General features: G+C 35.6%; 2 protein-coding genes across 2 annotated transcripts; both read left to right on the top strand.

Moving 5' to 3' along the window:
* Positions 1–419: 419 nt before the first annotated feature.
* Positions 420–1,596, top strand: LOC137083490 (1-phosphatidylinositol phosphodiesterase-like). The gene is made up of 2 exons (XM_067449439.1): positions 420–460; positions 750–1,596. The coding sequence occupies exons 1-2, from the start codon at positions 420–422 to the stop codon at positions 1,594–1,596; spliced, it is 888 nt and encodes a 295-aa protein (XP_067305540.1).
* Positions 1,597–4,623: 3,027 nt separating this feature from the next.
* LOC137083577 (B-lymphocyte antigen CD20-like) lies at positions 4,624–15,031 on the top strand. Its single transcript, XM_067449536.1, has 7 exons — positions 4,624–4,725; positions 5,115–5,329; positions 10,735–10,851; positions 10,966–11,022; positions 11,110–11,352; positions 14,331–14,450; positions 14,532–15,031. The coding sequence occupies exons 2-7, from the start codon at positions 5,156–5,158 to the stop codon at positions 14,592–14,594; spliced, it is 774 nt and encodes a 257-aa protein (XP_067305637.1). The 5' UTR covers positions 4,624–4,725; positions 5,115–5,155; the 3' UTR covers positions 14,595–15,031.
* The last annotated feature ends 597 nt before the right edge of the window (positions 15,032–15,628 follow it).

The following is a 15,628-nucleotide window of genomic DNA, read 5'->3' on the forward strand; positions in this document are numbered from 1 at the left end:
GTGATCTGGAAGAAAATGCCGTAATTTTTTATTGCTCTGATAAATGAAAGAAATTCGATAACTAGATCTGATAAAGTACTCATTGCAGAAGCTGTGCGTATGGAGAGCGGGAACAGCGTACTCCTGTTGTGCTTTCGCACGTGCAGCATTTATTTTACAGACGAATATTGTCCATTCTTGTCACCTTTTCCGCCGTTCTCCTCTGATCCGTCTGTCTGTCTCGTGCTTTGATTTATGATGGGCAACATACATCTGCTGCGTGTTCCGCTCTGTCCCAAAAAAATATCAAAATATTTTATCCCCCAACTACAGTATCTGTGTAAGTACATTTATCTGTGCTGCATTAAAACCTTTTTTGTAAATGCAGTTTCATACTCATGTATTGTTTTATTCTGTGCTAACCTCAGACCGTTTAGAAGATGGGAGTTCCTGGGGAAATTCTGTGTATCCTGATGCTGCTGTGAGTATGAAATCACTAAATAAATGTGTTTTTATGTGTTAAAAATTGGTATGTTATTGGGGTTTGGTTAGTTAAAAAAAAAACAACAACAAAAGGAATGTTATTTGAAAGATTGAGCCAGCCTACCAGTCTGAATTTGATTTTATCTTTAGTTTCCTCTAGTTTTTGACTCTTAGCTGAAGTCTGTATTGCATTTATTCAGTTGGCCGACACTTATCCAAAGCAACTTACAGCACATTCACTTGGTGAAGTAGAACTTGTGCCCTGATATTGTGATTTTGTTCCACAAACTGCACAAGAGTAGTCAACAGAATGTGTTTAATGATAAGGCGACACTCAATCTCCCTGAAAATGATGTAACTGGCTGGATGGAAGCTCTGAATGATGACACGTTAATCTCTGAAATCACTATTCCTGGTACCCATGAATCCTTGGCTCTTTATGGAGGACTATTTGCAGAATGTCAGGCATGGAGACTAGAGGACCAGTTAAAGGCTGGGATACGCTACTTCGACTTGAGAGTGTCTGGCAATAAATTAAAAATTGTGCATGGATGGTTTGGCCAAAAGACATCATTGCCAGAAGTTGTCATCAAAATCAGGAATTTTTTTAAGGAATTCAAAAGAGAGGTAGTGCTTCTCAGAGTTAAGCCCGTTTCTAATAATAAGGAAAGTGTTTTGAATTTGGTTAAAATCTTGATTGGAAATTCTACAGATATCTGGGTTCAGCCATCATTTCCGAGGATTGGTGAAGTAAGAGGAAAAATAGTTTTTGTTCAGAAAAACAGTTTTACTCTGGGTATTACTTTGTCTGAAACGGATGAAAAAGGAGACTATAAAGTAACTAAAGTTACAGTCAAAGAGGAAAAGATTAAAAAGCACCTGGAAGAAGCTGCTGGAAACTGTAGAGCAGGTGCTAATCTGAGTCTGAGTTACTCAAGTGGCACAAGCTTAGGTACATATATGCCGTTTCATTTATTGCCAAAAAAATTGGCAAAGGAAATCAATCCTTGGTTGTATGATCATCTTACAAAGGAATTAAAAAAGAATCCCAAGCCTTGTTTTGGGATCATAGCCATGGACTTTCCAGGCATTGATTTGATTCAAATCATCATCAAATTCAATACGCCTTCCTAAGATGTTTCATTCTTTTTTTTTTTCATTCTCATTGCTCAGATAATTGAGTTTTTAAATAGACAAAATTATATAATCAATATTTCAGGTGTGTTATGTTATTTCAATAATAGGAATTGTTTGTTGTTTTTTGGGTATGGACAACATTAAAAGGTAAAAACATTTTAGGTAAAAAAAAAGGGGGGCAAAAAAAGTAATCTACGGTTTAAAAACAGATGTTTCGATTTTGATTAATTGGTTATGTATTTTTGTTTTCAGCAATACTTTTTACATTCTGGTGAGACATTTTTTTAAATAAATAATATTTTAAAATATTTTAAATAATATTTTTACTAAAAGCAAAAACAAGCTGGAAACTAGCTGTCAATGTTAAATACAAGCTATGTTCATGTTTGTACAATTTCTTTGGATTCATTATGTTTCATTGCTTATGTTTATGTGAAATGTGACTTGAGAGTCACTCTGTCATTTGAAAATACGGCATTTGGAAAATGTTTGAAGTTGTTTCTGTAGTAATGCCAGTCATTATGCAAAGAAGTTATGCATGTGTTGATAATGTAATGTGCTGAACTGCTGTATGAATGCATATGCTTTTATTGTTTGATCAGCATTATTATTATACTTATTTTCTACATCAATAAACATAAACACACACTGTAAATCCTATCACTCAAAATAAAGAATTTATTCGAGTTGAACATACTTAAAGGGGTGATGAATTGAGAAATCAACTTTCCCTTGAGCTTTTGATATAAAAGGTCATGGTAATATAAGAATATCCTATAAGATTCAGATTTGAAAATTTCCTTTTTAGTCAAAGAAAAGCTTTTATAAACACCAGGCACAGAAAACGATCGTGAGCTTCATCCTTATGTCATCGCGCGACGAAACGCCACCAGAACGTGTAATTCAGTAGCCCCGCCCACCGACTCATGGAGCTGTTCTATTGCAAAGAACACAGTCGCTGCATAAGCTTCCTTCGGATAATATTAGGAATGTGAAGTTCCAGCTGACGTGAGGAAGACTGTATACGTGTGTTCGCTTCATTTCACTGCGTAATCATTTGTAAACAAGCCTGGATTTGCAGACACAATGTTTATATTGGATCCGACAGGAATGGTGCAACACACTTATGTGAGTAAAACGTCTTTTTATATGTAGTAATGGTAGTGTTACTGTGTGTTTTCCAGATGAGCTACCAAAACGTATGCCCGTCAGCAAAAATTCTTTCTTGATCTGGTTGCGTGTCTGTGCGTGTGTGTGTGTGTGTGCGCACACTGAACTGTCAGGGGAGCTGAAGCTCATTAAATATGCAAATCTTATCCAAACCTAGCCGTGGGTGTTTACTTCCAAGTCTCCAGTTGCTGCACGCCCATCAAAACCCAGGAAAGAGCCTCAAAACCAGTGTAGAAAATAGCATTTTACTTATTAGTTATGATGTTTTTGAATGTAAAAACCACACGAAGATCATTAGTTGACCTCAGACAACAGTATAATTATATATAATAAAAAAGCCAGTTCATGACACCTTTAAACAAATTAGTTTAGTCAAATTAACTGTTATGAGTAATTAGCACTTTTTTTCTTTCAAGTTCACATAACTGATATATTAAGTAAGCTGAATGTTTCATTGTTTTGAGTTTAATTAAATTGTTTATTTTAATTTAGACAAACTTAAGTTTAACTGAAACTGGGCTGGGATTTCTATTTCCCAGCATGCTTTGCCCTTGTGACTTGAAAGGGAAAGTATATGGTAAAATTAAGTGTTATATGCTAGATTAATGTGCCACCGATGGGGCATGTCACATTTGACTTCCTTTTTTTGGGTTAAATCAAGAAGAAAGCATATACTGTATTAATGAAACAAAACCATATTGCACTAGACGAAAAAATAATAATTATCTGAACCCCAAGTGGATTTACACAAACTGAGAATGACAAAAAGTGTTAGGTTGTGCTCCGTGTACTCAAATTTTTCAAGAACATTTCAAATGTATTAAAAAAAATCTGGCAGTTCTGAATTTCAGAGCTTGTTGAAAGATTAAACATTCGCCGTGTCCGGTCGGCAAAACTCCGAACACATCTTCCCTTTTTAAGAATGACTTCAGTGCCGTTCTTTGTTCTTTTCTCAGAGAAAAGCTTAACTCCAAGTCTTCCAGAGTCGCGGCCCAAGCTGAGTCAAACGCAAACGCAACTCGGCCGTCGTCATTATGGCCCCGCCCACCGACTCTATACACGATGTGATTGGCTCGGCAAGAGTTTGGCGATTACAGCTCAGTCTATTGAGAGTTGCTAGACGACACTCGGGCAGATTAGATTTGGTGCCGCTATAGGGTGCGTCTAGATTTCTAGGCTACCAATCAATCAATAAATGCAAAAATAAATAAATGTGGGAAAAATAATTGCACAAAATAAATGAACGCATAAATATAAAATAAATGTAAAAATAAATATAAAACATGTTAAAATTATTTAATATATTAACAATATAGTTTTATAAAAGCAGAAAATAATAAATTAAGGGAAAGATAATACAAAATGTTTTATTTGATTAAAAATGAATCATTTATTTTATCAAGTCGTTTATATATTAATGTGTTTATTAATTTACATATGTGTATATGTATTTATTCTTTTTTTACTTATTCATTCATTCAATTGTTTATTTTTAATTTGTGCAGGGTTGGTCCCATAGATATGAAAAAACAGCTACAACTAGCTACTGCTTGGAGTTAGCCTGGACTTTTTAAATATAACTCTGATTGTATTTGTCTGAAAGAAGAATATACACCTGCTATAATGACTTGAGGGTGAGTAAATCATAGGCTTAAAGCAGTTTGCAACTGTTTTTATCAAATAAAATAAAATCTGCTAATCAAATATTTAATCTCAAGACAATATTTTGTTTCTAATTTATTTGAAACTAGTAGCCGTGTAATGTACAACCGGCTGGATTACATTTTCCCTTACATAATCAATTATTTACAGTGCATTTTAAGGTCGCCTATCTGTTTAAAGTTGAACGTCATGAGGAAGTCACTGCCGGGAAAAATACAAAACCCCGCCTTAAAAAAAACAGCAGTTATGCCATCTTTATTCTGGACTGAGACTCACATAGACGTGCGATACAAGGTGAGTTTGAGTTAACATAGTGTTTATTAAGATGATTAACAATAATATAATGAACTTGGGGGGGGGGGGGGAACGACGACGACGATGATTTTAGGATCAAATTACAAACTGTATGCAGCTTGCAATACCACAACTTCCTTATTGGAAACAAAAGCAGTTGGATTTTTGCACTTTTCTCCTCCTAACTTTGATTCAGGTCTAAATTTGTTTAGATAATTAACATATTAATCTAGTGCATTTCCATACTATCATTACTATCAACTAAAACATATTTATTTGAGTCTATTTTAAGTGTTAAATATCTATGCTTTGTATCCTCCAAACCTGATATAATTAATTTATGTACATAAAAAAATGATGAGCAGTAATCTTTTGTTGTCCATAAACAGGATCAGCCATTGTTACCTGTGGAAAGACTTCCATCTCCAGCATGACTCTGACAGTGTCTCAGGGTGAGGGAATGACGGTCATCACCGTCACCTCAAACCCAAAGAACAAATGGCCCGTACTGTGTCAGATTCTGGGTTTTCTCTGCTACAGTCCAGTGTGTTCAGTGTCTCAGGGTATGAAAGGAAAGCTGAAGAACATCCACACAGCTCTTGGGGTGAGCCAGACACATTAATTGCAAAACATCTTTTTGATTTTGAGGCCTTTTCATTTTAGGCTACTTTAGATATATATTAATTAAATAGATTTAATTTGAAAACCATGGCCCGGTTTTACAGACGGGGCTTAGAATGAGCAAGGATTAGACTTTAGTTCACTTAGGGCATTTAACCCTTGTGTGGTGTTCATATTTTTGTTACTCAGCCAGTGTTCGTGGGTCTGGTGGACCCGCTGCATTTTTGGGTTTTCAATTCAACTCAATCTAAAATGTTATGTTAAAATACTCAACAGATGTTTACTTCATCCCAATTACAAGCAATATAAACAGCATATATGGTTAATATTTTCTCTTTACCTTTGTTAGATCACATAAAAGAATAGCAACCTTGTGTGGGAATGGCAGCACTGTAAAAAATTAAATGTTCAATAAGTTATAACAACATATGTTTTTTACATTGTTTTAACTCATCAAAATAAGTTAAGAAATGTTAAACTTGTTTTTATTAGTTATACAAGATGTAACTCATTTTTTTTTAAGTCAGTTTAACATAATTTAAGTTGAAATAACTTAAACATCCAAGTCGATTGTACTGCAAAATTTCAAAAATTGCCTTTTTTTTTCAGTGAGGGGTAGAAACAAAACTCACTCTTGTAGCTAATCTCTCACACTTACACACAATCTCTCTCTCACACACGCACACACACACTAGGGTGACCACCTGCTAATAAGCCCAAGGGGGGACAAAGAGTATGTTTCGGGGGGACAATGTGGGACACTGCCTGGCGCGGCGGTGCGGCCCACGCACGGGCAGATGGGCAGATAGTGGTTTACCCATTTCTAGCACATAGCAGCTTACATGGTATATTAATAATGCCCTATTTCCCTAAACATGTGTAAATGCTGATGTATGCTCATGAATTGGCCAACCAATGTGTATTTTTAACATAATATTTTAAATATTCAATGAATTGACAGATTACGATTCCACTTCCACTTACGATTTACTTTAGCTAGCCTATTTTACTTTATTTATTTTTCATTACAATTTATTCACTTTAAATAAATTATATTATAAAATTATAGGATTGACAGTAATTGTAGTTGCTCAACACCACAGGAACAGTAAAAAAAAAAAAAAAAAAAGTTAAGTTAAAGTTAAACTAAAAGTAAAGTTAACTCCAGAAGTTCATGGAACGAGAAGGGGAGGAAGGATGGGGAACTTCCATGTTAGTAAAGTCTGCACTGCAAAAAAAAAAAAAAAAAAGCATTCTTGCTTAGTATTTTTGTCTTGTTTCAAGTCTACATATCTAAAAATTCTTGCATTAAGAAACATTTACTAGACATGTAAAAAATTATTGTAGAAAAATAATCTTGTTTTCTGTTTGAATTAAGATTATTTGTCTTACCCCATTGGCAGATTATTTGTCTTATTTTAAGCAAAAACTCTTAGTCTTAGTTTTCAGTTATTTGTTCCCAAAACAAGACAATAATTTTTTACATGTCTAGTAAATGTTTCTTAATGCAAGAATTTTTAGATATTTAGACTTGAAACAAGACAAAAATACTAAGTAAGAATGTTTTTTTTTTTTTTGCAGTGCAGACTTTACTAACATGGAAGTTCCCCATCCCAACAATTACTTTTGCTTGTCTAGTAAATACTTGTTTTAAGAATTTTTTGATATTTTGACAAGAAACAAGCCAAAACTACTAAGAAAGAAAAGTATTTTTTGCAGTGTCGTTTGACATCATATTTTACTCTCCATGTCCGATTAAGAAAGACGTTTTGCAAAGGTGACAAAAAGCTCTCTCGGTATCCACCTCAACAGCTTTCAGTCACAAATATTAATTTTTCGAGTCTTTCTTGTACCCACTCCTTCTCTTTTTAATTGATGATTGCCGTGCCTCATTTTTCGAATAGGAAAGTGCGCATCTAAAAAGTTCCAATTGTGTCTGGTATGCACGTCCGTGTGCTGTCATGACAACAACGAAAAAGTTGACAACAGCAGTTCAACTGAGGGGTGGGTGTGCTGGCAACAGTAGCGTGCTGAACTGGCAAGTAATGTTGGTTTGGCTGCCTGAGGCAAGAAGATATAGAGCGACCAACTTATTTTTGAGCAAGCATTAATTATGCGTGACACGGTCTCAATTTGCGGGACGCATGAATTTGGCTTCAAACGCTGTGCTACGCGGGACGGCTGGTCACCCTAACACACACACACTCATGCGCACACATACACGCACACACAACCATAACACATACACACACGCATTGCTGTAACAATGAATTCAACGTAATCTACTAAAGTCAATAATTTAAGAAAAGGTCTGAATACAATCAAATGTAACAATTTATTTTTAGCCAGGTAAATGTATCATGCCAATTACATAATCAATTCAGAAAATAATGACATCAAATGCTTAAAGATAATGAGTAAAAGATGCATACCTTCAGTTCTCCTTCTCTACACATGTTAAGATGTCTTGAAATTCACCCAAAATATATATAGGTTAATGTAAACAAGTACTAGGATATGCAGTATTATACATTTTGGTTATCATTTGAAATGTGTGACAGGTACTAAGGTCCCATCCCCACAGAAGTAAACCAAAAGGTGATAAATGATTTAAGAGTTTAGATACTTTGCTTACTGTGGTGTGTGTGTCCCTTTTCACAGGGTCCTTCATACAAATGACCTTCTGTCCTCAGTAAGGTATATAAACTAACTACAGACTGGAGTAATGCAAATTCCCATTGCTAGATCATGTTTCCATTTGAAAGAGGTTTCTGTCTGAGTATTTAAAGAGATGTAGCCGGAGGCTCAGGGTGCGATTTGTTGTCAGATCAGCCCGTAATGCTCAAGTGTCTTTCAGATACTCAGCAATATATATACTATTTTTCTAATGTGTTGAGATGTACATTAAGACAATACAGAGGCCTAATCGACTGAGTTTTCAGTACTTCCAGTTTATCTAGTCTTATACACAAGCAAATGAAATGTATTCAAACAATATACAACATTTTGGAAAAGTTGTGAAGTAATTTGCCTGTCCACACTGAAAGCCAAAATTTGATTGGTTGGCTTACAATGTCATTGTGCCAACTAGGTATATTCTTATTTTAAGATTCTTGATAGCTGGTGGCATAAAAAAATACAGGGAGTGCAGAATTATTAGGCAAATGAGTATTTTGACCACATCATCCTCGTTATGCATGTTGTCTTACTCCAAGCTGTATAGGCTGGAAAGCCTAATACCAATTAAGCATATTAGGTGATGTGCATCTCTGTAATGAGAAGGGGTGTGGTCTAATTACATCAATACCCTATATCAGGTGCGCATAATTATTAGGCAATTTCCTTTCCTTTGGCAAAATGGGTCAAAAGAAGGACTTGACAGGCTCAGAAAAGTCAAAAATAGTGAGATATATTGCAGCAGTCTTAAAATAGCCAAGCTTCTGAAGCGTGATCATCGAACAATCATGTAGGGATGGTGAAATGAAGCCTCATGAAGCAGTGAGGCGTTACTGTTTCGGGAAAAGATTCGAAGCGTCGCGAGTGCCAAGAACAGCGCCATCTGGTGCTTATTTAAAATAAAGCGGGCAGAAGCCTGTGGAAGATCGAAGCTCTGTCCGATAAAGCAATCACATCACACTCCACCGTTTCAATGCTATGTGTACAAATAAAAGCCTTACATGTTTGTGTTTAATTTATCCATTAAATAAATTAATTTACCAATTAAAGTGTGACAATAAAATATATGAGCTTTATATGTGATTCAAGATCTAATGTAGGCATATTCTCTCCACACACAGTGAATAAGGCCATTGTGTGATATGATCATTAAATGTGCTTATGACACCTAGGAATGATAATGCTTGTGTACAGTGAATGACAGAAAAGTGATAAAGTTTTGAATTATTTTTATTAAGACATAAAAGCTGTTTTACAGAGTCTATTTCTTCTCTTAGACAGTAGTTCCCCATTTATTTATTTTGTAAAGCATACACACATTGAAAGCTATAAACTCAAAATATTCCCAGATAGGGAAATGCCATTACTCTTTTCTTTTCAATTACTCTAAATACAAACACTAACACCAAATTACCTAAAAAATATGCGCAATACGCGCATCGAAGCTTCAGTGTCATACATAACATCACTACAATCAAGCGTTTCATTCAAAATAGTCAACAGGGTCGCAAGAAGCGTGTGGAAAAACCAAGGCGCAAAATAACTGCCCATGAACTGAAAAAAGTCAAGCGTGCAGCTGCCAAGATGCCACTTGCCACCAGTTTGGCCATATTTCAGAGCTGCAACATCACTGGAGTGCCCAAAAGCACAAGGTGTGCAATACTCAGAGACATGGCCAAGGTAAGAAAGGCAGAAAGTCGACCACCACTGAACAAGACACACAAGCTGAAACATCAAGACTGGGCCAAGAAATATCTCAAGACTGATTTTTCTAAGGTTTTATGGACTGATGAAATGAGAGCGAGTCTTGATGGGCCAGATGGATGGGCCCGTAGCTGGATTGGTAAAGGGCAGAGAGCTCCAGTCCGACTCAGACGCCAGCAAGGTGGAGGTGGAGGTTTGGGCTGGTATCATCAAAGATGAGCTTGTGGGGCCTTTTCGGGTTTAGGATGGAGTCAAGCTCAACTCCCAGTCCTACTGCCAGTTTCTGGAAGACACCTTCTTCAAGCAGTGGTACAGGAAGAAGTCTGCATCCTTCACGAAAAACATGATTTTCATGCAGGACAATGCTCCATCACAAGCGTCCAAGTACTCCACAGCGTGGCTGGCAAGAAAGGGTATAAAAGAAGAAAATCTAATGATATGGCCTCCTTGTTCACCTGATCTGAACCCCATTGAGAACCTGTGGTCCATCATCAAATGTGCGATTTACAAGGAGGGAAAAAAGTACACCTCTCTGAACAGTGTCTGGGAGGCTGTGGTTGCTGCTGCACGCAATGTTGATGGTGAACAGATCAAAACACTGACAGAATCCATGGATGGCAGGCTTTTGAGTGTCCTTGCAAAGAAAGGTGGCTATATTGGTCACTGGTTTGTTTTTGTTTGGTTTTTGAATGTCAGAAATGTATATTTGTGAATGTTGAGATGTTATATTGGTTTCACTGGTAAAAATAAATAATTGAAATGGGTATAAATTTGTTTTTTGTTAAGTTGCCTAATAATTATGCACAGTAATAGTCACCTGCACACACAGATATCCCCCTAAAATAGCTAAAACTAAAAACTAAAACTTCCAAAAATATTCAGCTTTGATATTAATGAGTTTTTTGTGTTCATTGAGAACATGGTTGTTGTTCAATAATAAAATTAATCCTCAAAAATACAACTTGCCTAATAATTCTGCACTCCCTGTATTGTTCCCTTGTCCCATAGATTGTGCAGATGATAGTTGGCGTCCTCAATATTGCGGTGGGGATCATGTTTATATGCCTTGGGTTATACTGGAGCATGGATAGAATGGCCATGGGACCCTTTTGGCTCGGGAGTATGGTAAGACTTGGGTCTCATTTTGTATTATTCATTTGATTTATTAAAAATATAAAGCAAACATTTGAAAGACAATAAGTTAACAGATGTTTTTGCTTGTTTGTTTTTGTCTTTTAGTTCATTGTATCTGGAATCGTGTGTATTCTAGCAGCTAAGTTTCCCACTTCTTGTCTGGTAAGTTTCTCTCAAAGGCATCTGTGTTTTTCATAGTTCCCGTTTTATACTTTTTTACAACATGTTTATATGTTGTTTGTTTTACAGCTGTTCATTGGAATGATTCTGCATGCAGTCTGTGCAGCACTGGCTATCACAGGTGTTGTGCTGTATTCAGTGGACCTTGCAAATGATCATGATGGATACTACTACAATCCTTGTCCGGAGCCCTACAATTCTTATTCAGGCTATTCACGCTATAATAGTTATGAACGTTATGATCCTACAATGCCTTCCCCTGAAGAGAGAAGGACATGGGACACCTGTCTGTACTACAGGAATCTCACTGAGGTAATAATTCTTTAGATGCTACTAAGACAAGCTACTGATCATCAAATCTTCTTCCAAACATACTCAGTTTAAGGATTAGTTCTTTTCCAAAAAGGCAAAAATAAAAATTTTGGTCACTTCTTTTGATTTAATACCAAGCTCCAAAATGACGAAACACACCTTAAAATAAAAGTGCTTCATATATGATGAGCTATTATCCAGTTTTTGTGATAATTAGGGGTTTAAGTTTCTTGCAGTCTTTATGGATGATTTTCCTTTGAATAAGTTGACACTAAAAAGTCCAAAGTCCCTTTCAAGGAAAGTCTTTTTACTCGGCGGGCGGCGGCCATTTTAGCAACGTCTCTGGGCAACTATAGAGAGCAACAGTGCCTGTTCACTTTTTCAGCAGCACTGGCTCCAGAAGTATTTTTTTCCACTTATTTCTCCCATATTGATTTTTAAAATGTGTTTGTTAAAGACTTCTGCATACCCCCTCTCTTTCCTCAGTCATGGAATGTAAATTAGCCCATGATTTGTCCATCACATAACATGCTTCACACGGCTCTGAGAGGTTAATAAAGGCCTTCTGAAGCAAATCTTTGTATCTGTGTAAAAAAAATCCATATTTAAAACTATTTTAATTAAGCTTCCGGCCGATCACCTTCTGTGGAAAAGTGTTGAAAGTGCCTTCTCGGAGCTCAAGATGCGTACGTGACGTCTGATGAGCGTAACAGGTAACGCAAACCTTTGAACTGCAGAGGCATTTTCAACAGTTTTTTCATAAACTGAATACGGAAGGCGATTGGCTGAAATGTTACTTTATAAAGTTTTAAATATGGATATTTTTCTAACACAAATGCATCAATTCACTTCTTCATTTATTACCCTTCCGGAGCCCGTGTGGAGCATTATATTTGATGGACAGATGCATTTTTATGGACTTCAAAAAAGAGAAACAACCTTGGATTAAAGCTTGGATTAGCCAGGACTTTTTTAATATAACTCTAATTGTATTCGTCTGAAAGAAGAATGTCATACACACCTTAGATGTAAACTATCCCTTTAAGGGACAATATTTCCCCCCTAAAATAGATTTTTCCAGTGCATTTTACCTTGATAAAATATATAATGCTTTGAATAAAAAATGTCCAATAGAGAAATATGTAATGATGGTAAAATAAGTGATACTTTTAAATATTAAATTAATCGCCAGTAGGTTGCGACAAGTCACCGTCTTTATGAGTGAGTCATCGTCATCCAGTCATTTATTCAATAATGAAGCTGTATTTAGGAATGGGTCATTGAATCATTGACTCTCTCGATTCGTTCTGTGTCTATAGTTGTTCTTCATGTAAGTGCTAAATCCCCACCTACAAAGGGGCATTGTCTGTAGTGACAGTAATGTAGCGTGATTTGCTACTGTAACCCATACTTTTGACCGCCAAAGATGAGGTAATTTGATCGGATGTCATGTATTTACGGCCTGTTATCTCTGCCAGAAAACTTGCTCAGTTTAATGTTATTTTAAGGTGGGGTAGAATTAAATGAAAAGCAAACTCAACATTTTGCTTGCATACCCCATCAACTTACATACTACCTTAATTTGAGAGCCACTGCTGTACAGCAGTTTTTCCACCAGTAATTAATAAATCTGTTAAACATGATTACATTAAAAATACACTCCAAAAAAATGATACCTTGGATTTACTTATTTTTTTGATGTCAACAGGTTCCACGTAATTGGGTTATGTTGAATTTAATTAACATTGTTTATTTTGGTAAACGTAATTTTTTTACATAAAGCTAATTCAAGCCATTTAGTTAAAATCAGGTTAACATTCTTAATTTTGTCCAAAACTATTACGTTTAATTACTCTGAAATGAATATAAAACAAAACAAGTAATCCAGTTTAATTTATTATTTTTATTTAGTGAAATGCTATATTTTACAACATTTACAAAACCTTTTACATAACAAGATTGTATATTGGCTAGTTGGTTTTGTTACACCACAATGGTTACGTCCAAAAACACTAACATAACACAAACTTTTAAATACCAACATAACAAAACATTAAAAATTCTCTCCATTTTCTCATCTCGTTAGAAATGCATAAAATAGCACTTTATTTAAACATTTACTCTCCAAAATCAGCCCATTTGCAAGGCATGATGGGAAGCGAAAGTCCTGTTTGATTGGGTAACTTGACTGAATCATGTTATTTCAAAATAAAAACATCAAGTTATGTCAAAGAGTAACAGTTTTAAGTCAGTTTAAAATGAATCAATTACATTTGAACCAGAAACCTCATATAAGGGTGTTAAATTGATGATTTGCTTAAATAAAGTGAACAGCATCATAAGTTCATTTTTTTGAGTGTAACTTGAAACAATGCAGGGTAATGTCTTCAAACAGAAGCAAATACCACCGATTAACAACCTTAGCTCACATTAGGTCTGTTTTTAAAGGTTTATAAGTTATTGTTAAAAATCTTGATTTCCCCATGGAGAAAATGAATGGAGATTTTACTTCTGGAACCCGATGGTTGCACTCTATTTTGGGAATCTAACACCAAGTCCTATCTACTTGAGTAGGGGAACATGAACTGTCCCATAAATGTTGTATCTTGTGCTCAAATAGTGTTAGAAAAATCAGTTGTTTCTAAGCACGCGTCTCAGAAGCTTGATTAGATATATCCCAATTTACATACTTATGCACTATTCTATGCCATTCTGTAATATTAATAGTGCAAGTAGTGTGTTGTAGTGTGCTGAAAATTACAAAAAGTTAACTGAAAAAATAAAATGTGGACTCCAATGCTGGATGACAAAATGACATACATACACTACACAGCTGAGTAGTGCATATATATATATATATATATAGTGTATAGTGCGTCATTTGGGACAATTGTCTCCATGTTGCACTTTCTCTCATTCATAAATAATATAAATGCACTCTCTTAACATATAAAATCTTTGTATTTACCCACCTCTAGATGGCCTTCAAAGGACTAGATATCATGATGATAGTGTTGTCGGTCCTTCAGCTCTGTGTGTCGATCAGTTTCTGTGTTTTGACTGGGAAAGCTTTGTGCAAGAAGGCTGAGGATGAAAAGGTACTGAGTCATCACCACAATCCCATCAATCACTCATGACAATCATGACAGATTCTGAGAGCTGCTCTGTGTGTTTCCCAGGTGGAGGATCCAGAACTTCACAAGCCGCTCATGGAAGACGCCGCTGCCGCTCCTGAATGTTAGAGTGACCAGATTAACACACAGAAAAACTGTTTTTGTAATGGAATGGCATTTCATGTCTCGATATTGTAATGAAATGACTTAAACAGATGCCCTCCATTTGCAACACTGTCCACACATTTTTCCCCCTTTAACAATAGTTGAACTCTCTATATATAGATTTACCTTTTATTGCCTTTTTTCAATTTTGATGTGATCTTTGGGGCTTTGGTCTTTTTTAAAGTTTGCAGTAACTCCATTGATCAAATCAAAGCAACCATGCAGGTAGCCTACCTCCTATAATCAAAATGAACAAGTTTCTGAGCACAAACTAACTTCTGTCTGTCATTATTAATTCATTTAATTTCAAATGTGTATCTTTATTCTGTTGAATATGAAATATACTGTTTCTGTCCATAATAAAAGTCAACAGCAATTTTTATTTTAGGCTGAAATTCTCACCCCGAATATCCTGCTCCCTCAGTCAAGATAACTGTCAAAATAGATCTAAATGATGAAATAGAATAGACTATTTAACAAAAATAATCGCCAAGTGGATAGACTTTCTAGCGTTGATATTGGCTACTATAGCAACATTTTACTTGAGGTTTCACAAAGTCACATTTTGATTGGCACGATCAATCAAACCAAGGCAAACAAGTGGCCTACAACATTAGAGCACAAAAGGATAGTTCATTGTGCATCATTTACACACCCTCATATAAATCAAAACTTTTTTAGAGACACCTTTATTTTGACACTCTCCACATCTTCTCCACATCTTTTCCACATCTGTCTATGCATAGCAGATTATTACCTCCTAGTTTGGTAGGTTTAGGAGTAGGTGTGGGTGGGTAACTCATTACATGTAACTTGAGTAACATAATCAGATTACTTTTTCGAATCAAGTTACTTTTGTAAAACGCAAGTTACTTTGTATTCACATTCATTGACTGACAATTCACTTATCCCAATGATCAGAAAAATAAGTGCAGAGAGGTCGTGTGTAAACATGATTCGCTAGACTAGATATGAGAAAGCATTTACTAATTTCACTT

The sequence above is a fragment of the Pseudorasbora parva genome, chromosome 7 (assembly GCF_024679245.1).
Source record: "Pseudorasbora parva isolate DD20220531a chromosome 7, ASM2467924v1, whole genome shotgun sequence".
In the NCBI taxonomy this organism is placed as follows: Eukaryota; Metazoa; Chordata; class Actinopteri; order Cypriniformes; family Gobionidae; genus Pseudorasbora; species Pseudorasbora parva.